We start from the raw sequence: 24,199 nt of genomic DNA, 5'->3' as shown, positions 1-24,199 counted from the left end.
AAATTGAAATCACTGTATCTAATCCCCCAGATAATAATAAAATTTACATCAAACGTTCAAAATGGTCACCGGCACATTCTTGGCATAAGTAGAGAAGATGCCTAATAGGGTAAGAAAAACGATTTTTATTTTTTTTTACGCCAACTGTTGGTTATATGCAAAAATGATGAGAGTAAAAAAAAGTTTTAAAATTATGTGTAGTATTAAAAAAAAGTTTGGATTCGGTGTAGGACTGCCAAAGTGTAAACATCTTTGATAGTGCTATCCCGGTGTGTTTTTTTTACGCTGCCGGCGATAAGGAAATACGAGTGCTCCTAACATTTATTCAGATTTTACAACGTTATAGGCAAGAATGCCCGATAGTTTAGTAACTTACCAAGAAGCATAGCAAGATGCCTAACCCAGATAGGGACGTCTTTGTCTACAAGGATTCCCAAACAATGAAGATAACCCCAACAGCCAAACAAACTCCTACTGTAAGTAAAAATAAATTGCCAAATAGTGAAAACCATATGACCTATTCGTCAATAACGAAAACTATTCCAAAACCTGTATTTCCAAAAAAGGACCAAGCCATAGTACTACATGCTGAACCCACTCTCAAATTGTTTAACTACGTAAAAGCAATAGGAGAACTAACTGGTCCAAAAAATATAACATTTGCCTCAAGAATATCCAATAATAGAGTCTGCATCTATCTACACAATAGTACTATGGTGGATCAACTTCTGAGCACTCACCAAACAGTCACCATTGAGGGAATACAAATGAACATCTGTAGACTAATTTCCCCAACAAAAAGAATAGTAATCTCTAACGTCAGCCCAAACATCCCGCACGAACTGGTGGAGGCCTCTTTGAAAAACATCGGATTAAATTTGACATCCCCAATTTCCTTCCTGAAGGCGGGTATACCTGGAGATGAATACAACCATATTCTAAGTTTCCGTAGGCAAGTATATATCCTACCAAGTTCGGGGGACTTTGAATTGCAAACATCCATAATCCTGCAACACGATGGCAATGAATACAGAATTTTTGTATCAACCGACAAAATGGATTGCTTTATTTGCAAACAAACCGGACACATCGCGGCGAACTGCCCAATTCCCACAACACTCTCAGGAAATATTATTGCGCAGCCAATCACCCAATCTAATGATCCACAGTTTTCACTCAATAACAGTCCTGCTCATTATCCAAAACGGCAACACTCAGACACACTTTCATCAATAGAGCAGCAACCAGGATCGCTAACAGAAACAGCTATGCCGCCCCCAACTACGAAATCAGGACCAGCCAAAAAGAAAAAACGAAAAACCTCATCAACGCCAGACCCACTATCAGAAAACGCAAAAAAAATAATTGAAGAGAGATATCAGGAAAAACCCGATAATTTTGTACTATCAATAGACAACTTCATAGCTTTTCTAGAAAATTAATTCGAAGGAAATGACCCTTATACTGAGGCAACAAAATTCACGAGTGACATAAAGGCACTACTGGAGAATATCTACAAACTGTATCCTCATCTGCAAGAACGATCCATCAAAAATAGACTTACAAGACTGCACAAAAAGATCAAAACGCGTCTATTATCGGAAGAAGTGGAAATCGAAAGCATATCCCAATCTTCAGATGGAGAAGAATCCTTTTCGGACTGCTCCCAACAGACTAATAACACCTCATATTAAAAATTTCGTCTTCAAACTTATACAATGGAACTGTGACGGATTCTATCCGCACCTTACTAGAATTCAAGAATTAATCATCGATCATCTCCCAGATATTCTTTGCCTGCAGGAAACTAACTTTAAAGAGTCACACAAAAAATTTCTAAAACAATATCAAGGATATCATCAAATACGCAAAGACTACACTCGAGCCAGTGGAGATACGTCAATTTTTATCTCCAATAAAGAATACTCAGAACTCCTACCTCTAAACACCGAACTAGAAACTGTTGCTGTCAGCGTGTGGTGCCCAACAAAAACAACAATATGTAACATCTGTATTCCCCCCAACTACTCCCTCAAAGAGTCTGATATCATCGGCATCATCAAACAACTCCCGAAACCTTTCATAATTGTTGGAGACTTCAATACCCACAATAAAATGTGAGGATCTGAGAAAACATTTGGCAGAGGAAAGATCATTGAGAATGTACTGGATGTCTCTAATATTCATCTTCTGAATACCGGTCATCCCAAACACTTCAACATTTCATCAGGAGCATCCTCCTCAATTGACTTTCTTTTTTGACTTTGAGTTTCACTGACTTAAATATCGCAACACAATTAACCTGGTAGACACTGAACAGCCTCTATGACAGTGACCACTTCCCCATAGTGATCTCCAATAACGTTAACTCTGAAACTTATATGCCTATTAGATGGAAATTACCCGGGGTAGATTGGACTATCTTTGAGAAGGAAACGAGAGTTCTAAGTGATCAACTAATCCTCTCCGGGGATATTAACGAAGCCACCAAACAACTATCAGACACTATTCTACTCGCAGCTAACAAGTGTATAGGAAAGAAGAAAATAGACCCGACAAAAAAAACACTCCCATGGTGGAATGATGCTTGTAAATCCGCAGTCAAAGACTGTAAAAAGGCACTTAACCGCTACAGGTGTACTAGGGAAATGACTGACTATATAAATTTGAAAAAGCTTAAAGCTAAAACCAAAAGAGTCTTGAACGAAAGTAAAGCGCAGTCATGGAATAACTTCGTAAACACCATCTCCTCGGACACCCCTCCTGAACAAGTATGGAAGAAAATCAAACAACTAAAAGGGCAGCAGACTAATCAGAAAATAAATTGCATTAACTATGACAATCACATTATCACCGATAGCCAAACAATTGCCAACATACTAGCAAAAACCTTTCAGGAAAAATCCAATACCACACCAATCCCAGTGGTAGCAATACCCCCGCAGCAAAAGATACCATCACCCTCAGATATACTGAACTTGCCCTTCTCTTTCGAAGAACTATTGCATGCGCTATCCACATGTAAAAACTCGGCTGCTGGACCGGATGACATTCCGTTCATTTTCTTGAAGAACATCTCTCCTTCTGCACTGGGCAAGCTGCTAGAATTGTACAACAAGATCTGGACAAGCCATACATTCCCATCAATATGGAGAGAAACCATAATCTTGCCGTTCAAGAAAAATGACAAATCACCGCCAAATGAAAACTCATTTCGCCCCATTTCTCTCACATGTACAATGTGCAAACTAATGGAGAAAATAATTAATGGAAGACTAAGATGGCACTTGGAGTCTAACAATCTCATAAACCCATTCCAGTTTGGCTTCAGACCACAACGTAGTTCCATGGACAGTTTGATATTACTCCAAACAGAAATATCCAACGCACTAACGTCTCAACAAGAAGTAGTAGCTCTCTTTTTTGATATAACAGCTGCTTTTGACACAGTTCATAAATCGACCATATACAGGGTGTCTGTAAAAGGTCTTTACAACGCTCTACCACAGATTCTCTAGATCAAAACAAGACGATTTAGCCATATTTAGTCTAGTCCAAAAGTTGACAATAACAGCGCTAGAGGGCGTCAAAGTTGAAAATTAAAAATCAATTTTTTAACATATTTTCCATACTGTACAACACAAAAACGTGAAAGTTGGTGTAGGGGAGTTTTTCAAGACGCCGAATTCATACCTGCTAATAAATTGCACTTACCTGGTAGAGGGCGCCACTTACGGCCCACCGCATGTATTAAATTGATTGAAACTTTTTTGCCTCCTGGTATAAATGATTTTCGAATACAGTAGTGTATTTGGTCATCGTTTATAAATAAAAAAGGTATACCTTGTTGATGTTGCTACGAGGAACCGTTTACGAGATAAATGCATTTTAGTAATTCAGGTGTAAGATTTTAGATTAAACAACTTATTTACTACAAAAAGGTACTCTTGATAAGACCTTTAATAATTCGCAGTAGTTTTACAAGAAAACTTAATTACCAAATCATGAATACAAAGAAATAAGAATATCACAAAAACTGTTCAAAGAGTCCACCATTTGCACGTATACAAAGGTTTATACGCCGAAGAAAATTAAAATGTACTCTTTGCATAACTTCTTCGTCGTTTCTAATATTATTTATTGCATCTTGAATACGTTGCCACAGTTGTTCTTCGTTATCGACAGTTGTCATGTAAACCATGGACTTAAGGTGTCCCCATAAAAAATAATCCATTGGATTTAAGTCCGGAGAACGTGGTGGCCATTTTACAGGGGCGTCATTACCTCTGCCTATCCATTTATTTGGGTACTGTTGATTTAAATGATTTCTAACATTTAGTGCAAAATGTGGTGGAGATCCGTCATGCATAAACCACATATCTCTCCGAAGTTGTAAAGGTAAATTCTCTAACAAATTTGGCAACGAATTTTGTAGATGTTGCAAATAAATTTCCCCTGTTAATCTTTGTGGAAGAATGACAGGACCAACAATATGATTACTAATTATTCCAACCCACACATTAATTTTGAATTCGTGTTGAAAATGTTTTACTTTTATTGCATGCGGATTTTCATCTGCATAAACATGTTCATTAAGAAAATTGGTTACCCCTTTTCTTGTAAAACACGCCTCATCGGTAAACAAAATATTGTTACCAAAATTTAAATCTCCTTCTCTTTGCCTATTAAAAAATCGACAAAAAACCAGGCGCATATTAGGATCATGTTGTAAAAGATCTTGAACTGGCGTCTTATGGTAAGGATATAGCAACTCTTCTTTAAGTACTCCATGAACGACATCTTTGGATAATCCTATTTCCCTACCTAGTCGTCTGGTGGATATTTCTGGATCTTCTTCGACACGTTCCAAAATTTCTTTTTCGACTTCAACAACCCTTACAAAACGGTGCCTTCCACAATCAACGGTTGAAGGAGCAAATTGACCGGTCTCCCGAAGACGTCTCTCCACAGCAGCAAAAGTTGGATGGCTTGGTATACGACGATTCGGAAACCTATCGGTGTACACTCTGACACACTCACGACTATTTCCTTGACAATATCCAAACACCAATACCATATCAGTATACTCTTCATTGGTATATTGCACGGCCATGATAAGTCTCGCAAATTTAATTTTCAAATTAATTAAAATTATTGACAATACTTTTATTTAGATGGAAAAATGGACACAACTAATAAAAATTGTTCGTGTAAAAGCAAGTCGTATTTTTAAAAATACATTTCTGAAAGTCGTATTTTTATCTAAAGAATATTTGCTAAATTTTTGTGTGCTAATTTTTTTCTTCGGCGTATAAACCTTTGTATACGTGCAAATGGTGGACTCTTTGAACAGTTTTTGTGATATTCTTATTTCTTTGTATTCATGATTTGGTAATTAAGTTTTCTTGTAAAACTACTGCGAATTATTAAAGGTCTTATCAAGAGTACCTTTTTGTAGTAAATAAGTTGTTTAATCTAAAATCTTACACCTGAATTACTAAAATGCATTTATCTCGTAAACGGTTCCTCGTAGCAACATCAACAAGGTATACCTTTTTTATTTATAAACGATGACCAAATACACTACTGTATTCGAAAATCATTTATACCAGGAGGCAAAAAAGTTTCAATCAATTTAATACATGCGGTGGGCCGTAAGTGGCGCCCTCTACCAGGTAAGTGCAATTTATTAGCAGATATGAATTCGGCGTCTTGAAAAACTTCCCTACACCAACTTTCACGTTTTTATGTTGTACAGTATGGAAAATATGTTAAAAAATTGATTTTTAATTTTCAACTTTGACGCCCTCTAGCGCTGTTATTATCAACTTTTGGACTAGACTAAATATGGCTAAATCGTCTTGTTTTGATCTGGAGAATCTGTGGTAGAGCGTTGTAAAGACCTTTTACAGACACCCTGTATAACAAACTAGAGAAATATTCCATAACCGGTAACATGCTAGCATTCATAAAAAACTTCTTAACGGATAGATCTGCCAAAGTTTCTCTAAACGGAGCCACATCGACCACTGTCACCTTGAAAGAGGGAGTCCCTCAAGGATCAGTCCTAAGTCTAACTTTATTTAACCTAGCCATCAATGACATCTGTAATTCCATTCCTACCCCAGTCAAACACTCGCTATATGCAAACGACCTGGTCATATACTGTACGGGAAGAAGCACAACAAGTACCTGCAGACTAATACAAAACACTGTAAACAACCTTCAAATTTGGTCAGACATGACAGGACTTAATTTCTTATCGCAGAAAACCAGAGTGGTTCTCTTTAGCCGAAAACACAAGAAGTTTACACCCTAAATTACATTAAATTCCACTCCACTAAGAGTCGTCCGAGAACATCGCTTTCTCGGCCTAACTTTTGACAGCAAATTGACCTGGAACAGACACATTCAAAACATCAAAGCTGTCTGCCTTAACCGCATGAAAATCCTTAAAATTCTATCAAACCAGCAATGGGGGAGTGACGAAGCAACACTTCTTAGAATCTACCGAGTTCTAATTCGGTCAAAACTGGATTATGGCAGCGTCGCATATTCATCCGCAAGCAAATCCACACTCAAAACGCTGGACCCAATTCAAAACACTGCCCTCAGACCTGGGTGCATTTTGATCCAGCCCAACTCACTCACTCTGCACTGAAGCACACGAACTACCCCTCTCGCTCAGAAGGCAACAACTGGCGTTGGCATACTATGCCCGAATCATAACATGCCCGAAAAACCCGACTTCCAGACTCTTTAATATGTTAACACCATTGGAACCCACCGGCAAACACCCACTTTCTGTTCCTCAAATACTGTGTGGCCTATTGGAGGATGTCGAATACCAATCAACAAATAATAGCTATCTCCCAATGACTCCCCCTTGGACGAAAATCATCCCATATATTCACCAATCCCTTTTACACCATGGCAAAAAAGAAACATCATCTTCCGTCATCAATCAATCTTTTATGCAAAGCATGCATACAATCAATCCCAATATCACCATCTTCACTGACGCCTCGAAAAATGAACAAGGAGTGGGCTGTGCGACCATAAAAGCAAATAACACACTATGGACTTCCACCCTGCCCAAATATTGTAGCATCCATACCGGAGAACTCTATGCAATTCTTCAGGCCTTAAAAACTGTAAATGATACAGGTCAAGTAATAGGTATTTGTACAGACTCCTTGTCGGCTCTGCATTCCATCAAGAACCCATACTCTACCAACCGCCTGGTGCAAGAAATCCATGACATATGTCAAGTCCTCAACACAAATCACAACAAAATCCATATAATCTGGATCCCATCTTACAGAAACATCCCTGGAAATGAACAAGCTGACCTAGCTGCGAAAGATGCGATCGACAGAAAATCACCAACAGCTGAAATAACACTCTCTGGAGATCTAATGCGTCACTTCAAACAATCAACTAGAACCAAATGGCTGGACACCTGGAATCAATCGAACTCAAAACTGGCACGGTCAGGAACCGCAAGATCATCACCTAACAACCCACCGCTAAACAGGAAAGACACCATAATCATCAGAAGGCTTCGAATAGGGCACACCAGAGTAACACACGGCTTCTTTATGGCGAGAGAGACGCCCCCTAACTGCATAACCTGTAATACCCGACTATCATGCGAGCACATCTTGATAACTTGCCCCCAATATAGCCAAAGCCGAACTCTACATAGAATAAAACCAGACCTACGGGAGAATCTCAGTGTGATAGAAAATCAAAGAAATGTCATTTACTTCCTAAAAGATATCGATGTATATAATTGTATATAGTGTAACTTACTGATTATATAAAACATTGTACCGAGTGCCAATGACCAATGCAGTCGAGGCACTATAATATTAAATTTAAAAAAAAAACATATAAAATAGTTTTAAAATAGGGAACAGCGGATTTTTCTCTGTTGTGATTCCTAGAGTAGTCGTGGTACTTCCAAATAATTTTTTTTTAAATAAGTTTGTTTGAACTTCAAACGTAACTAGCGCAAGAGGAACGATATATTGTACGTCACATTAAGAAAAATCCAAAAGTAACCGCCACGCAAATCAATAAAAATTTTTAAAAAGACATAAACCTTAACTGCAGTAAGGAAACAGTTCGAAATGTTCTAAGACGTAATGGTTATAAAGCCAGATCCATCCGCAAAAAGCCCTTTATTTCGAAAGCTAACAGTCTAAAACGGTTGAAATATACTAAAGAGCATTTAAATAAGAACCAGGACTTCTGGAACAACATAATGTTTAGCGACAAGAGCAAATTTAACATTCATGGGTCGGATGGGAAAGGAAAAGTGTGGAGAAAACTCAATACTGAGTTTGAAATTACAAATGTATCTGCAACGGTCAAACATGGAGGAGGAAACGTTATGGTTTGGAGTTGCATGTCGGCAGCAGGAATAGGAAATCTGTGTTTTATTGATGAAATAATGGACAGCAAAGTGTATGTGAACATTTTAAAAACAAATCTTAAATTTAATGTGAAAAAGTTGGGCCTTGGTAGATCTTTTACTTTTATGCAAGACAATAATCCATACCTCACGTCTAGCAAAAGAATGGCTGTTATATAACGTTAAGAGTACTTTAAATCACTCACCCCAATCGCCGGATCTAAATCCAATTGAGCTTTTGTGGGAATACTTAGAGCGGAAAATAAGGTCACATACAATTATTAATAAAAATGACTTAAAAGAAGCATTATTAAAAGAATGAACAAAAATACCGTCTAATGTAAAATCAAATTTAATTAATTCTATGAATCGACGATTACATGCAGTGTTAAAGTCTAAAAGAAACCCGACAAAATATTAAACATCTATTGTTCCAATAATTTAATTAAATTTAGTTAATATTAGTTTAGTCATATGAAATCGTACGGAGACTTTTTTGTAAAAGAACATGTCCAATATTAAGAAAAGTTTGTCTAAAATTTGAATTTCTTTGACTAATTTCTTGGATATCATTGTTGATGGACTAAGAAATGTTCCTTGTTATAGACTGTTATATATTTTGATAATAAACTATTTATGTTGCCTCTAAAACTCCATAAGTTTGTGTGATAACTAACCGTACGAAGACTTTTTTGTGTCACTGTATGTTCTAAATTACTATTTAAAGACGGCGAGACACCAATGTCATGCCATGAAAAAAAAACATTGAAAAATTACAAAATAAATAATATTTTGCAATAAGAACGTATAATGTTTATAAATTATGGTTTATCCGAATAAGTTAATGGAGAAAAAGTTCCCGTCCGTAGTATATATTTTTTGCCATTAACACCCGTGCTCAACGTGTTAAAACGCATTCGTGAACAAACCCTTCATAGTGTTCTTTATGAAAGTTCACATAGAAAAATACTTTTAGCTTCTCCAAGCATGCAAATAGAAGGGAATTTTGGATTAAATTTGTAAAAAAGCCTGACTGGGTTCCAAACACAAGTAGTGTTCTATGTTGACACCATTTTGAGGAAGAATTTTTCGATACATCTAAAGTAAAAGTTAGATTATGCTCAGCTTACCAACAATAGAAGTTGATCGACCAAAATATGTGAGTAACTATTTTTTTTTGTATTATGATATACTGTGTATTTTAAAGTTGTTTGTAATAAAAGAAGGGACATAGTTTATCTGTTCCAAAATTGAAACGTTATTTGAAGAATTTTAATTGTTTCCATAGTAACTTCGCTTGCCTCAGATGGGTCATTTGAACAATGGTTGCACTTAAAAATTGAATTGCTCCTGTCAACATTGTTACTGTTTATCACGTAACCTGAAATACACCTACAAATTTCCATAACCTCGAAATTTATTAATAATTTTGCTTTCAGCTAAAGTTTAAATTAAAATTGTTTCTCAATTAAATATAACACCTCTATTCATCATCATAATAATCTTGAAGTCTCAATTTAACCGAGTTTGATCATTTCCCCTCGGTCAAACATATTGATTTTTTTGGTCCCTCTTGAGAGCCTAAAGGCTCTACAGGGTGTTTTTTTTTGGTGTGCCTACCATTGCTATCTTCGAAACGGTGAGAATTACAACTTCGATTAAATTAGACTAAATTGTCTCCTTATGGAGCTGATTAAGGAAACAGCTGCAAGGTTGCCACATTTTCAGTAGTTTCCTAGATATTTGAAAAAGTATGAAAATGGTCCGAAACTTCAATCCCTCGTATCTCGTATACTATTTGTGACAGAAAAGAAGTTTAAATTACAAAGTTTCACAACTTTTTACTCTCTACAAAACGACATATCGAACGTCATTGTACAACTTTTAGTAACTAAGTAATCGGTATCAACTTCATTATTTTAAATACGGACCTGGAATTTTTATTTCATATTTCGAAAGCGCTTTTTATTCCTGACAGACCCATGTTTAATATGTTTACATTTATTAACGTTTCAACCCGCATAATTCATCATCAGACTATTTTTTATTTACCTTTTTAAACTACACTACGTACTAGGTTACTATGGAAACGATTTTCTAACAAGTTTGACATTTATTTGTCAAATAAAGTTATTTTTAGATTTATTTAAACCTAACCGCTGAATAGAAAATAACGGCCCAATATTATGGCCACCTCGTTCTACCGATATGACTTCAATGGATTTTTCTATTTGGAGAATTATTAAAGACAAAATTTATAAAACCCCACCAGAAAATATTGACGACTTAAAAAATAAAATTACCTTTGCGTTTCAAAGCATTACACCCAGAACACTTAGAAGCATCCAGAAAAAACTAATAAATAATGTATGGTTATGTCTAAGTGCGAATGGGAGACACTTTGAACATTTAGGATAATTATAGGTTAATAAGAAAGAGTATATAGTGTAGTTTAAAAAGGTAAATAAAAAAGAGCCTGATGATGAATTATGCGGGTTGAAACGTTAATAAATGTAAACATATTATACATGGGTCTGTCAGGAATAAAAAGCGCTTTCGAAATATGAAATAAAAATTCCAGGTTCGTATTTAAAATAATGAAATTGATACCGATTACTTAGTTACTAAAAGTTGTACAATGACGTTCGATATGTCGTTTTGTAGAGAGTAAAAAGTTGTGAAACTTTGTAATTTAAACTTCTTTTCTGTCACAAATAGTATACGAAATACGAGGAATTGAAGTTTCGGACCATTTTCATACTTTTTCAAATATCTAGGAAACTACTGAAAATGTGGCAACCTTGCAGCGGTTTCCTTAATCAGCTCCATAAGAAGCCAATTTAGTCTAATTTAATCGAAGTTGTAACTCTCACCGTTTCGGAGATAGCAATGGTAGGTATACCAAAAAAAAAACACCCTGTATAGTTATAGCTAAAGTATTATACGTAGGAGCATTCCCTTCATATTTCGACACCGTACCAGGCAACAAGGACAAGGGCCCCTTTTCTTAGGATTAGATATTAATGATAGTGTTCTGTTTTGTGTAGTTTGTAATTGTAGGCATGTCGAACTTATCTAATTTATGAGCTGAGGCTACACTTTCATTTTGGAATGCTAAAATTTGTAATCTGTCAGGGAGACAGAGAACAGACGATGTCGGGCACCTTTGGGGTTTTAGATAAAAAAAAGGGAATTTTGAAGAAGGCAAGAAGGGCACTTGCTCTGGTGGCGTCATGTAGACCGCAGGCATTCTCTTACTCCATAAACATAGTTTTATAGAAATTGAATATTTAAAAACAAAGGAGTTATTTTTCCACTTTTTCCTAACAAACATAAAGGACTGTGAGCATTGAATTGAAGGTCTGCAAAAGGCAGGAATAAGCTAAGGAGACGTTGAAACTTCATCTCGAAGAAACTGCAAAAGATGAGTTGAAGGGAAAAGGTGTCCCCTAGTAAGTTTCAATTACTCCTTATCTCCTAAGCATTACGTCCTGTTACCTTTTTCTTAACATATTCCTATAGTAAAAATGGCCCCTTACCAAAGTTTAGTGGGCAAAGAATATTTAGTAGAATCATCATAATCATTGGGGTATTAATTTATGTATGGTACTTCTCAAAAGGTGGGAAAGAGACAATTTTAAGTATATTTTCATAATTTATTATTATCACAGAATAAACTAAAAAATGTTTTAGCAACATTTGATTACACATATGATGGGCGAGGGCATCACGTTGACTGCGACAAATCCTATATGGATGAAGTAAAACAGTACATTGGCTCTATTCCAAGGAAATGTGGTAGCTTTGTCAGTGATTGAATAATCACAGAATATGAGACAGATATTTTATTGTGGTTAGCAAAAAAAAGTATAATATTAGAATATCAGCAGCTCCACATGGATTATCTTCAATACAATTTTGCTTTAAGTTGTCGTAAGATGGCGCCAGTTTACTTAGACGCCATCTTGATATTCAGAATATTATACCGTCTTGAAAAAATTTGCAAATCATAATGTTAATTTACAAATTAACAGGTATGTCTTTGGGTGGTTCCAATGGAGGAGCAACAATTATGGACCTATATTCTGGAGCATTATCTCATGGGGAAAACTTCATTAACTTCTACAAAAGCATGAAAACGAACTTTACCATCTCCAATGATTTGAAAATGTACAGATCTGTCCGGTAAAGACCTTCTAATTGAAGCTACTCCCATGTTTTATACTTGGACATTTTAGGGAAAAAATCCAAAAAGCCATTGCAGAATCGTTTGGATTGGATGCGACTAAACTTTTTCTGACACGTAAGATGTTTTTTTCAAGGCTCACAGCAAGAGCTGGTATGAGCATTCATGATGAATATTGGAACGTTCTTATAGATAAGGTACTGGTTAATTAGGAAGACACTATATACTAGAAGCATGTGAAATGTCGGTTTTTCTGAACACATAAATATTTTCGCTATATAGGGTGTCTCTAAAAGGTCTTTACAACGCTCTACCATAGGTAGCTGAGATTAAAATAAAACGATTTAATTATATTTGCCTTAGTCCAAAAGTTGATAATAACCGAGCTACAGGGTGGCAAAGTTGAAATGTAAAATTCAATTTTTAGCCATAATTATTAAATGGCAAGAGGAAAACTCGTGAAATTTTCTACAAGGGGTTTTTTCGGGATGAGGAATTCATATCTATAAACAAAATTTCGATAAATCGCAGAGGGCCCCACGTATACGCATTAGGTACTTGTTTAGGTCCTTCAAACTTTTTTGTTTTTAACGGTAAACTAGTTTTGGAGGAAAAAACGTATTTGCGCGGTATTTTTGCTTAAAAAAGGTATACCTTAATCAAGTCGCTAACTGCAATCATTTTCGAAAGAAACGCTTGTAAAGTAAATGGAAAGAAACGTAATTTTCTAAAGTTTTATTTTTTAATATTAAAAATAACCTTAAAAAATTACTTAAGTAACTATTCAAAATGCCCACCATTTACACGCACACAGAAATTAATGCGACGAATAAAATTAAATTGTATTCTTTGCATTACTTCGTCATTGCCCCGAAGATCATTTACTGCATTTTGAATTCGTTGCCAAAGTTCTTCTTGAGTAGTAACAGGTGTTCGGTACACCACGGACTTAAGGTGTCCCCACAAAAGGAAATCCAATGGATTTAAGTCCGGGGAAAGTGGTGACCAATTTACGGGAGCGTCATTACCTCTGCCAATCCATTTATTTGGGTACTGCTGATTTAAATAATTCCTGACAATTAATATGAAATGAAGTGGAGCACCATCATGCATAAACCATATTCTTTCTCTTTGTTGCAGAGGAACATCTTCCAGCAAACCTGGTAAGGTATTTTGTAAATGTTGTGAATAAATTTCTCCTGTCAATTGCTGAGGAAGAATAACTGGGCCAACAATAAAATTATCAAGTATTCCAGCCCAAACGTTAATTCTAAATTCCTCTTGAAAATGCACAGTTTTGATTGCGTGTGGGTTTTTGTCCGCATACACATGTTCGTTGTGGCAATTGGTAATTCTCTCCCTTGTGAAACCAGCTTCGTCAGAAAACAAAACATTTCTTCCAAAATTAACATCAGTTTCCCTTTGAAACATCACAAACTGGTAGAAACGTAAGCGAGATTCCGAATCTTGTGGTAGACGATCTTGTACTGGTGTTTTGTGGTAGGGTATAGCAATTGTTCTGTAAGCACTCGATGAACGACATCTTTCGAAAGTGCTAGTTCTGTCCCGATTTGCCTAGTAACTTAGTTCTGGGTCTTCTTCCACACGCTCTAAGATTTGTTCTTCAACTTCAGGAACTCTTACAAAAACGCGGTCGTCCATAATCTGCTGTTTCAGGTGCAAAGTGGCCAGTCTCCCTAAGGCGTCTTTCTACAGCAGCAAAAGTTGGATGACTTGGTACTCTACGGTGAGGAAATCTTTCAGCGTAAATTCGAACACATTCTCGACCATTTCCTTGACAGAATCCAAATACCAATATCATATCCGTGTATTCTGCATTGGTATAGTGAACCGCCATAATGTAAATAAAAATCAAAATTTACTTTTACCACTTAACTTAAAAGCATAAAATGAAAACTCTTACAAAAATGTTCTCTCACTTTCGGGAAGATCAATTTGATTGCAACAACAATAATAATTTTTTGATAATAATAATTTAATTTTCTTGGCAACTAACAATAGTTGGTACCTGAGACTGGAAAAGGTTGCGTTCCTTTCCATTTACTTTACAAGCGTTTCTCTCGAAAATGATTGCAGTTAGCGACTTGATTACGGTATACCTTTTTTAAGCAAAAATACCGCGTAAATACGTTTTTTCCTCCAAAACTGGTTTACCGTTAAAAACAAAAAAGTTTGAAGGACCTAAACAAGTACCTAATGCGTATACGTGGGGCCCTCTGCGATTTATCGAAATTTTGTTTATAGATATGAATTCCTCATCCCGAAAAACCCCCTTGTAGAAAATTTCACGAGTTTTCCTCTTGCCATTTAATATATATATATACAAAATCTTTATTTCATACGAAATAGGCTATCGACCTTTTGGTCTTTCTGCCCTTGAGTGTGTACATTTCATTTTAGAATCTAATCATTTACAATTTTCCCTAAAATATGTGTGGTATAAGCGGCAGCAGTGCAGGGAGTAAGGGGGTAAGATATTAGGATAGGATTTATGTTTGGAGGTGTTCTAGTTCTAGGAGGGTGTTTGTGGGAGAATGGAAGCGCGACTGTCTAGTTTGTCTTGTTAGGCACAGTGGGATCAGTAGTGCTAGATTGTGAGGATTGTTTTTCCATTTTGTCTGAATGTGCTGTAGTCGTTCCGTTATTCTTATCATGTGTGCGCGTTCGTACAATAGTTGGTTAGATGGGTTGTATAGTGGGTTTCTAGGGTTTCTTATTTTTGTGATAGTTCGTAGGGCGATTTGTTCCGCTGTTTGTATGTGTTTTATGGTCTTTTCTGGTGCGTTTGCTCTTAGGATATGTCCGTAGTCCAGGAGTGGTCTGCATATGGATTGGTATATTTTTGTTGCAGTCTTTGTACTGATCCCTTTGTCTTTGTATGTTAGTGATCGGAAATGTTTTGCCCTTTTGATTGTTTCTGTTCTCATGGTCTTTACATGTTTAGTGAACTTCAGCTTGGAGTCAAGTATCATTCCTAAGTATTTTACGTCGTTTTTTGGTTCCGTTGCTTGTCCGTCCGCTATTATTGCTGGGGAGTTGGGTTTAATTCGGTGGTTTGACAGTAGAAGCTGGTTTTTGCCAGCATTTGGCGTCAGCCTCCACTTGTAAAACCACCCCATTGTTTGGTTAGTAAGTGTTTGGAGTCTTTCTACAGCCTTCTTGGTGGTTTTGTCATGTACGGTGAGCGCCGTGTCATCCGCGTATTGTAAAATGTATGCCGATTTGTCTATGTGGTCTTTGTCTTGAAGGTTATGGTTGTATATGTCATGGCAGTATATGTTGTAGAGCAGAGGAGAAAGCGGAGAGCCCTGCGGTAGACCTTGTTGTGGGGAGAAGGAGAATGAAAGAGTATTGTCTATGCGAACTTCTAGTTGTCTGTTTTCAAGAATGTGTTTTATGGTTGTTATCATGCCTTTTGGTGTTTGTAATTCGAAGAGTTTGTACAATAGTCCTTTATGCCATACAGTGTCGAAGGCTTTGTTGATGTCCATGAATAGACTTGCTGATTTTCCTCCCTTTAAGTGTGTAGTCTGTATGTTATTCGTTAGGACCAGAAGTGGGTGGATTGTCGAGTGTTTTGGTTTAAAGCCGAATTGATATTTTGGAATGTGTTGACCGATTTATTTTTCAAGTCTGTCTTTTATGATGTGTTCGAAAAGTTTGCTGATGGTAGGTAGTAGGGTGATCGGTCTGTAACTTTGGGTTTTAGTGTTGTCCATCCCATTTTTTGAAATGGGGATTATTATTCCATTCTTCCACGATTGCGGTATCGCGTTGTTCGTAAGACAGTTATTTAATTGATTCCGGATTTCAGTGTGCGTTTCTGGCGTCAAACTTTTTAGTATTTTGCTCTTTATTTTGTCTTCCAGGTGCTGTGTTTTTAAGTTTGTCTAGGGCTTTGTCGTATTCTTCTTCTGTAATTATCTCGTGTCTAGAGTTCGTTTGTTCGGTGAAGTAATTGTCATACCAGCGGTTTACTCTGTTCCAGTTATCTTTGTCAAATAGTGGATGTTCCTTTGTGCTGAATGCTTCCTGAAAGTGTCTCGCAAATGCATCAGCTTTGTCTTTGTCTGTATAGTGTTCGGTTCCGTTTTCGTTGATTGTTCCAACTGAGGTAGTCTTTTTATATCTGGATATTTTTTTGATTTTTTGCCAATATGCTTTTCCTTGCTCGTTCTCAATTTCTTGACAAGTTTCTAGCCATTTGTCCTGTCGGTATTGGTCAATCAGAGTCTTTGTGTTTCTGTTTAGGTTGTTGATAGTTCTTTTTAAGTCGTTTTCTTGATTCTGAGTGTAAAGTCTGTATAGTTCCCTTTTATGTTTAATTAGTCTCATTATGAATTTTGGTAGGGTATGCTGATAGTAGACTTTTTTCTGTTTGGGTGAGTTCGTTTCTATTGCTATTGACAGTTGCTGCTGTATTTCTTCTATTGAAGTAGGTTGCGTCTGCTGTTGAATGTAGTCGTGCATTTGTTTTCTTACTTTGTCAATGTTCGTTTTGTCGAGGTTAGTTTGTCCATTGTTTTGTTTTGGGTCGGTTGTGTGTTGTGTATCTTGAATGTTTATGTTGAATGTCATGGCCAGATGGTCTGATCCTAGTTCATTAGTTAGTTCGACGTCATTAATGCTATGAGTGAGGTTTCTTGTGTAAAGCAGTACGTCTGGTGTTGTGTCTTCATTTCCTGGCATCAGGAATGTCGGCGGTGTCTGTTGTTTTATAAAGTCTGAGTTGTCTAAGAGGGTATTAAGGTGTTTTGTTTTGTTTCTGTTAAGGTTGAAGTCTCCCACAATTATTGCATATTTGTATAGGCATGCCTTAGTGAATATGTTCTGTTCTAGGTTGGAATGTGGATGTATGTAGACAAGAAAGATGTGAATTTTGTCGCCTGCGTGTGGTATAGTGAAGTGGAGACATTCGTTTAGGGGATTATTCAAGGACGGGAGGTTTGCTTTCCCAAGCTTAATGTTTGGCTTGAGCAGGGCTGCTGCGCCTCCTCTTGCATTCGAGTTTGTATTGCCGTGCTTGCATATGTATTGCCAGTCTCTGTATGTCGGAGTCTGTCCTGGTTTGGTTTTAGTCTCCACAAACATGCCGCAGTCGATTTTGTTACGTTCTATGTAATTGTAGGTTAGTTGTTTTTTGTGGTTTAATCCATTGATGTTGGCATAGAGCAGTTTTAAATTGAATGTCCCGTATTCGTGATTGTCTGTCTCAGTTGTTCAAGGGGTTCAGTTTGGGAGGTCCTGTTAGGCTGGAGCAGGTCGAACATTAGAATGTACATATGGGATCCAAAGAAGACCACCGAGGTGTCAATGTTAAAGTCTTCAACAAATTGTTTACGCAGTTTCTTTACCAATTCCTCTCTGTTTGTGTTAGTCGTTTTGTTAAGTTGGTGTTTATATTTGTTGATTATGAAGTCGTGTGTTGTAATGGGCCGATGAATTCTGCTTCCTACTGTTATCCCGTCTGACACCTCGTTGGTCCTCCTGTTAAGGCACTTAATTTTAACATTGGGTATACCATCTATCGGGGCTGTAGGCCTTTTTGGGCATTTCATACTTCATGCAGCATGGTCATCCGATTTGCATGCAGCACATTTGATGGGAAGTGGAGATTTACAGGTTGTAGTCGGATGCGGTCCCTGACACTTGTTGCATTTGATAGGTGTCTTGCATTCCTCTGTCCGGTGGTCAAATGCGTTGCATTTATTACAGGGTGTCGGGATGGGCGCTGGCGGTTTGCTTTCCACAATTCTGAAAACGCGCCCCAGGAAGTGTACCGCGCGTTCGTTCATCAGCTTTACGTATGTGGCGAGATCGCCGGTGATCAGTCTCATCATGAGAGTCGGGGCGTTTCTTTGTCTTGAGATAATTCTCTTGCAGAATCTAATTCGCAGTTCCATTCTCTCAAGGTGCTTGAAGAACATCTCGTCGGTGATTTCAAGATCTACCCTAGTTGCTACTACTGAGTAGGAGGCTGTTATGTTGTGGTGGTTGGTGTCTTTTTTATATTGGGTAGATGTAGTTTCATTCCTGCCTAGTTTGAATGATGTTATTACGTTTTGTTGTAAGAGGAGTCGGAGGGCCTCGGTTGTTTTCTGTTCATCATTTGTTTTAATGAGAAAGTTATTTTCTTGTTTAATAATGATGTCCTTGTTGTTTGTGTTGATGTCCTCCCATTTAAGGGCCATCTGTACTCTGGATGTTGTGGGCGGTGCATACACCACGAACGTGTGGGAACATTTTGAATGAATATTTGGTATGTATGCTATTGCTTTTGTTGTAGTTCCTTGCATTTGTGAAGTACTTGCAGTTTGCCTTTGTAGTGCCGGCCTTTTTGCTTCTGGTGTTGGGGTAGTGGGGGTGACCTTAGGTTTCCTGCCCCTCTTCTTGGAGTGCGGTTTCGTAAACCCGTCGTCCTGGGAGGCGCGGTCTGATTCGGACTCCTGCGAGCTCCCAGGCTCCATCCTTCTTTCCGAGGTGCCCCTGTACCTATTGCCCAGGCGATGGGGTGTTTGTACCGTACGTTTTTAGGGAATATGTTTATGGTTGTTTCGTCGCGATAAGGATTCCAGTAAATAAACAAACACTTGCTATCGTTTATATGCAGAACGCACGACCGCCTCTCTCGACGATTCGCCCGGAACTTCCATTTAATAATTATGGCTAAAAATTGAATTTTACATTTCAACTTTGCCACCCTGTAGCTCGGTTATTATCAACTTTTGGACTAAGGCAAATATGGTTAAATCGTTTTATTTTGATCTCAGCTACCTATGGTAGAGCGTTGTAAAGACCTTTTAGAGACACCCCGTATAACGCTGCTTTACCTCAACGACTACAGTAAGGATGTCCTGGAGAGAATATTTACTCGGACAGTCTTCAGGCAAATGTAACTGTGGAACTGCGGAAAGGACGAGTGTCAATGTTCACTTCCGGGGCGGAAAATCCTCATTTTGTTGAAAAAGTACTTAACTACGTACAGTCGAACTCGGTTATAACGAACACGAGGGGACAAAAGATTTTGTTTGTTATAATCGGGCGTTCGTTAAATCGAATTTTACCTAATATGTATTGGGTTAACCTTAAAACTTCTTATGCTCTAAAAATTAATTCTTTTGACGTATATAGTTAAAAGGAAAAGATGGGTAAAAACAACACTTTTATTTTATTTGCTCTTTTGTACCTAATACAGATATACGTTTTATTACTATTTATTTTGTACTGTAAAGTAGTCAGTCGTTTTATTTTGCACTTGATTTTTAATAAGCTAATGTTTTTCAATATAGCCATATATATTTTATCGACGGCTTGATATACAGAAGAATCGGCAGTTATACAGTGAATGAATTTCGAAACCACGTTCAGAGAAGAAAGGGTCTGTGACACAGTGGGCATAGGATCGTCGTCTGGTTCCTCTTCTTCCTCGTTTTCACTCTCCTTGATTTCGTCTGTAAAGAGTACTTTAACATTATTCATTAGCTCAGCATCACTAGGAAAATCAGTTGTTATCAAATCGTTATCTATTTTGGCGTACTCTTTTAGATCAATGTTATTATGTTTTTTAATCCATTTTGTCAATGAAACGTCTTCTTCGTCATCTTGATCTACAAGTTCCTCTCGTTGAAATTCTACCAAACGCGCCAACGGTATATCGTCTTCATCATCGTACTCTTGTATTATGTGCGGTTTAAACCCCGCACGACGAAAACAGTTTTCGATGGTGTTTAGCGAGACTTTTCGCCATGCGGCGCTAATCATTATTATAGCGTCAAACAATGTAAACTTAAGGTCTTCATTGCTTTCAAAAGCGCTTATTAGTCGCACCAAAAACATTTTTCGATAAAAAGATTTTAGAGAGTGTATAACGCCTTGATCCATAGGTTGTAACACAGCTGTCACGTTTGGTGGTAGGAACACAAGATTGATGTATTCAAGATTTTCTAATCTGGGATGCGCTGGACACATGGTTATCTACAAAAAGTAAAATTTTCCTTCGTTTTTTGCGAAGTTCGTCATTCCATTTTTTAAGTAATCCTTCAAAAATTTCACTAGTCATCCATGCTCGTTGATTCGACTCATAGATGGCTGGTAACTTGCCTTTATTTTTTAAGCGTCTAGGCGATTTGGATTTACCGATAACCATCAAGGGGCGTTTTTCAGTTCCAGTCATATTAGCACAAACCCAGACAGTTATTCTTTTCTTGCTTTGCTTTCCACCAGTACATTTCTCGCCCTTAAATTTTAGGGTCTTATCCGGAGTCATTTTGTAAAATAAACCTGTTTCGTCTCCATTAAAAATGTCATTCATATCGCATCCTGTACTAATGACTGGCCATTGACTTTTTAGCCATTTTGATGTTATTTCTGTTGATACTTCTGCAGCCTCTCCATGAATTTTGTCCGCTGATATATTATGTCTTGACTTAAATCTATCAATCCAACCTTTTGTACACACAAACTGCTCACTACTCTTTCACCTACTCCATACGTTAGTCTTCCAAGTTCTGCTTTTGTTTGTAGAATCACGCCAGTAATGGGATTGTTTTGATTCCTTTGAATCGTAAACCATTTGAAAATGCTTGATCTATGTCATCTATTATAGATTTTCGAATTTTCTATTGCTTTATTACATTAACTTTCAAAGTTTTAAATTTATTTCTATTTTTGGAAACTGCGGAAATTGTAAATTTTGGCAATTTATACTTTTTACACACTTGTGAATTGGAAAAACCGATTTCTAAATCATTAATTATATTCAATTTTTGTTGAATGGTTAACGTGTTACGCTTTTTAGCTTTCATGTTTAACCTGAAAGCGATTTTGCTTCTTCCTACACAAATGAAATGCAACTAATGCGGTCCATACCGATTTCGCGTAAAATTTACTATGATTCAATACACGAGGGTTTCCCGGATCGAGATTATGCCGGCAAAAAATACCCTAAAATTAACCTAATAAATTGTACAGAATGGTCTTTTTTTATAGATTAGTTTGTTATAACCGATCGGACCTGCAAATTTTTACCGGAAAGCGTTCGCTAAAGCCGATCGTTCGCTATATCCGAACAAGAATAACATGTAGTTAAATAGACACTTTGTCCGTTACAAGCATTTTGTTCCATAAAAGCGAGCGTTCGTTATAACCCGGGTTCGTTATAAATGAGTTCAACTGTATATTTTCTTATAAAATTTGTTTTCCTTGGAAAAAAGTTACTGAAGGGCAGAGGTTTGCCATCACCATGTCGTTTACCTGTGATCAGAATAAAAGGATTAGTGATCCTAGTTTAATTCAAAAAGACTTATAAAATTGGAAAATAATTCTGCGAGAAAGAAATTAAAAAAGAGCCCTTAAAAAAGTCATATTCTACATGATAATTGCTACTCCTGAGATATATCCCTTTTTTGGCCCGGTCCTTTGAGCCTGACATCTTTTTTTTTCAATTCAACGTTTAATTTTCATTCACCAAACTCTCAAGGATTCGGTACGGGTTTCCCCAGTGATCAGCTTTATGCTTCGTACGTTTACGCCCAAATTACTTCTCCTTTTATGTTTACTTATGAGACTCCATATTTCAACTCATCTAACAGAAAAAATACCATTTTTATCGTATAATAAGGTGTTTTATTAATTTTTTGGCAACCATGCTCCTCGAAGACCAATGAACGAGGCAACATAGTACATCTCTGGTACCGATAATCTTACCGATTGTGGTAGCAAAGGGATGCTCCCATTCGAACTCAGTACTTTCGATCTTTGGTGGAAGGGACCAAATTTTTTAACTCAGAATGTGGACACTTGGCCACCGGAGGAATTTGACCTCCATGATAATTTGGTCCTTCGAGCCAGATCTGTGCGGATTTACGTATCCGAACATAGATCATTGTTGCATTTAATTATTTTTCTTGAGAAATTCCGCCTTGTTCTTTAGGGATCGTGGATCACTTCGGCTTCTTAATGAGATGCTTCGTGGCGGAGTGTACAGATGTCCCATTGTCTTGAGTTGTAATTAATTTACGCATTTTCGGCTGTTTCTTTTTCTTTCTTTTGATTGGAGTGACAAATATTTAACTCGCAAACAAATTCTGAAAGAATTTCTAAAGTTTTTCTTTCCTCGACCTTGAGCCTACTCTGGGTATATACCTACACGATCGAATCTTGTTTTTTCGTACTAAAGAAAACTGACCTGCGGCGACTTTGGGTACATATCAACACTATCGACCCATATTTTTCGTATTGAATAAAATTCAAAGTGTGCTAAATTGCTCCTTATTTTATTTATCCTTAAATAAAATTTAATAGTTTACCTGATATCACCTCGCTTGATTTCTTCGTATGGGAGCTCGTTAAGAATTAAGTTTATCAGCAAAATTTTGCTATAGCACAGAAACTGAAGGGGTTAGTTCTGCACGCATTTACCGGTATTACTTCACAAATGTTGACTACGGCGTTAGAATCGACGGTTTCAAGGTGCTATTTATGCTTGAAAAATAATGGCATTTTTTTCGGATATATGTTCTAAATTTAGTTGTCTTATTCGTTTTCGTTCAATTTTTAGAAACTTCTGTTAATTTTAATTTATTTGCTTTTTGTGTACTCTATTAAATTAGTGCATCAATTCAGTCATTAGATTATTATTAAACACCTAAATGACATACACTGATAATTGATATACAGTGGATCAAAAAAGTATTTGCACACTAGCATTTTTTGAAATATGTGGAAACAGGGAACACCTATCATCATTTGTTGCATAATATAGAATACATTTAGACGACACAAATCATTATTAACAAAAACTTTTATTATAAGTTTAAACATAATTATAATAAAAAAAGAAACATAAAAATTTTAACTCAAAAAAGTATTTGCACAGTATGTTATTAAAATGGTTAAATTAAATTGAGGTGAAAATAAACAGTTTCTAATATTTCGTATGCATCCCTTTTGCATCAATAATAGCTTTTAGTCTTCTGGGCATGAAATTAATAAGAGTGTGTACGTAATCTAGTGCCATATTTGACCATTCTTCGCGTAATGCTTTTCTTAAATCTTCTTTGTTGGAAATGTGCCGTTTCCGAATTTGCACATCCAAAGTATTCCATAAATTCTCAATGGGGTTAATATCCGGTGACTGCGGTGGAGTTAAAAGTCTATGGGTAACATTGTACAATAACCACTCTTGTGTTAACTTGGCCGAATGCTTCGGATCATTGTCTTGTTGAAAATAAAAAGAATGTTCCATGTTTAATTTTACAGTACTTTCGATCAAATTATCCCGAAATATGTCGATGTAACTTCTGGCTGTCATTGTACCCTCAATAAAAGCAAGATTTCCTACCCCATTGTACGCCATACATCCCCAAACTAAGACGTTTCCTCCACCATGCTTGACCGTTGGTTTCAAATTTTTAGTTTGAAGTTCTGTATTAGGCTTTCTCCATACAAAACGTTTACCATCAGACCCAAAAAGGCAAAATTTACTTTCATCAGAGAAAATTATGTTTTTCCACCACTCTAAAGGCTTATCAATATACGCTTTAGCAAACTCCAAACGTTTTTGACGATTCTTC

General features: G+C 36.8%; 1 protein-coding gene and 1 pseudogene across 1 annotated transcript; both read right to left on the bottom strand.

Annotated features, from left to right (window-relative positions):
• Positions 1 to 17,803: 17,803 nt before the first annotated feature.
• LOC136419013 (uncharacterized) lies at positions 17,804 to 19,093 on the bottom strand (annotated as a pseudogene).
• A 664-nt stretch (positions 19,094 to 19,757) lies between these two features.
• LOC136419012 (tigger transposable element-derived protein 6-like) lies at positions 19,758 to 20,594 on the bottom strand. Its single transcript, XM_066405202.1, has one exon. It carries the CDS (start codon positions 20,592 to 20,594, stop codon positions 19,758 to 19,760), a length of 837 nt encoding a protein of 278 aa, XP_066261299.1.
• Between the last annotated feature and the right edge of the window lie 3,605 nt (positions 20,595 to 24,199).

This window comes from Euwallacea similis, unplaced genomic scaffold (assembly GCF_039881205.1).
Source record: "Euwallacea similis isolate ESF13 unplaced genomic scaffold, ESF131.1 scaffold_57, whole genome shotgun sequence".
Classification (NCBI taxonomy): Eukaryota; Metazoa; Arthropoda; class Insecta; order Coleoptera; family Curculionidae; genus Euwallacea; species Euwallacea similis.
This window is presented reverse-complemented; position numbering and strand designations above follow the sequence as displayed.

Excerpts from the sequence above, each read along its gene's own strand:
- LOC136419012 (XM_066405202.1), bottom strand. The coding sequence starts at position 20,594 with ATGTGTCCAGCGCATCCCAGATTAGAAAATCTTGAATACATCAATCTT.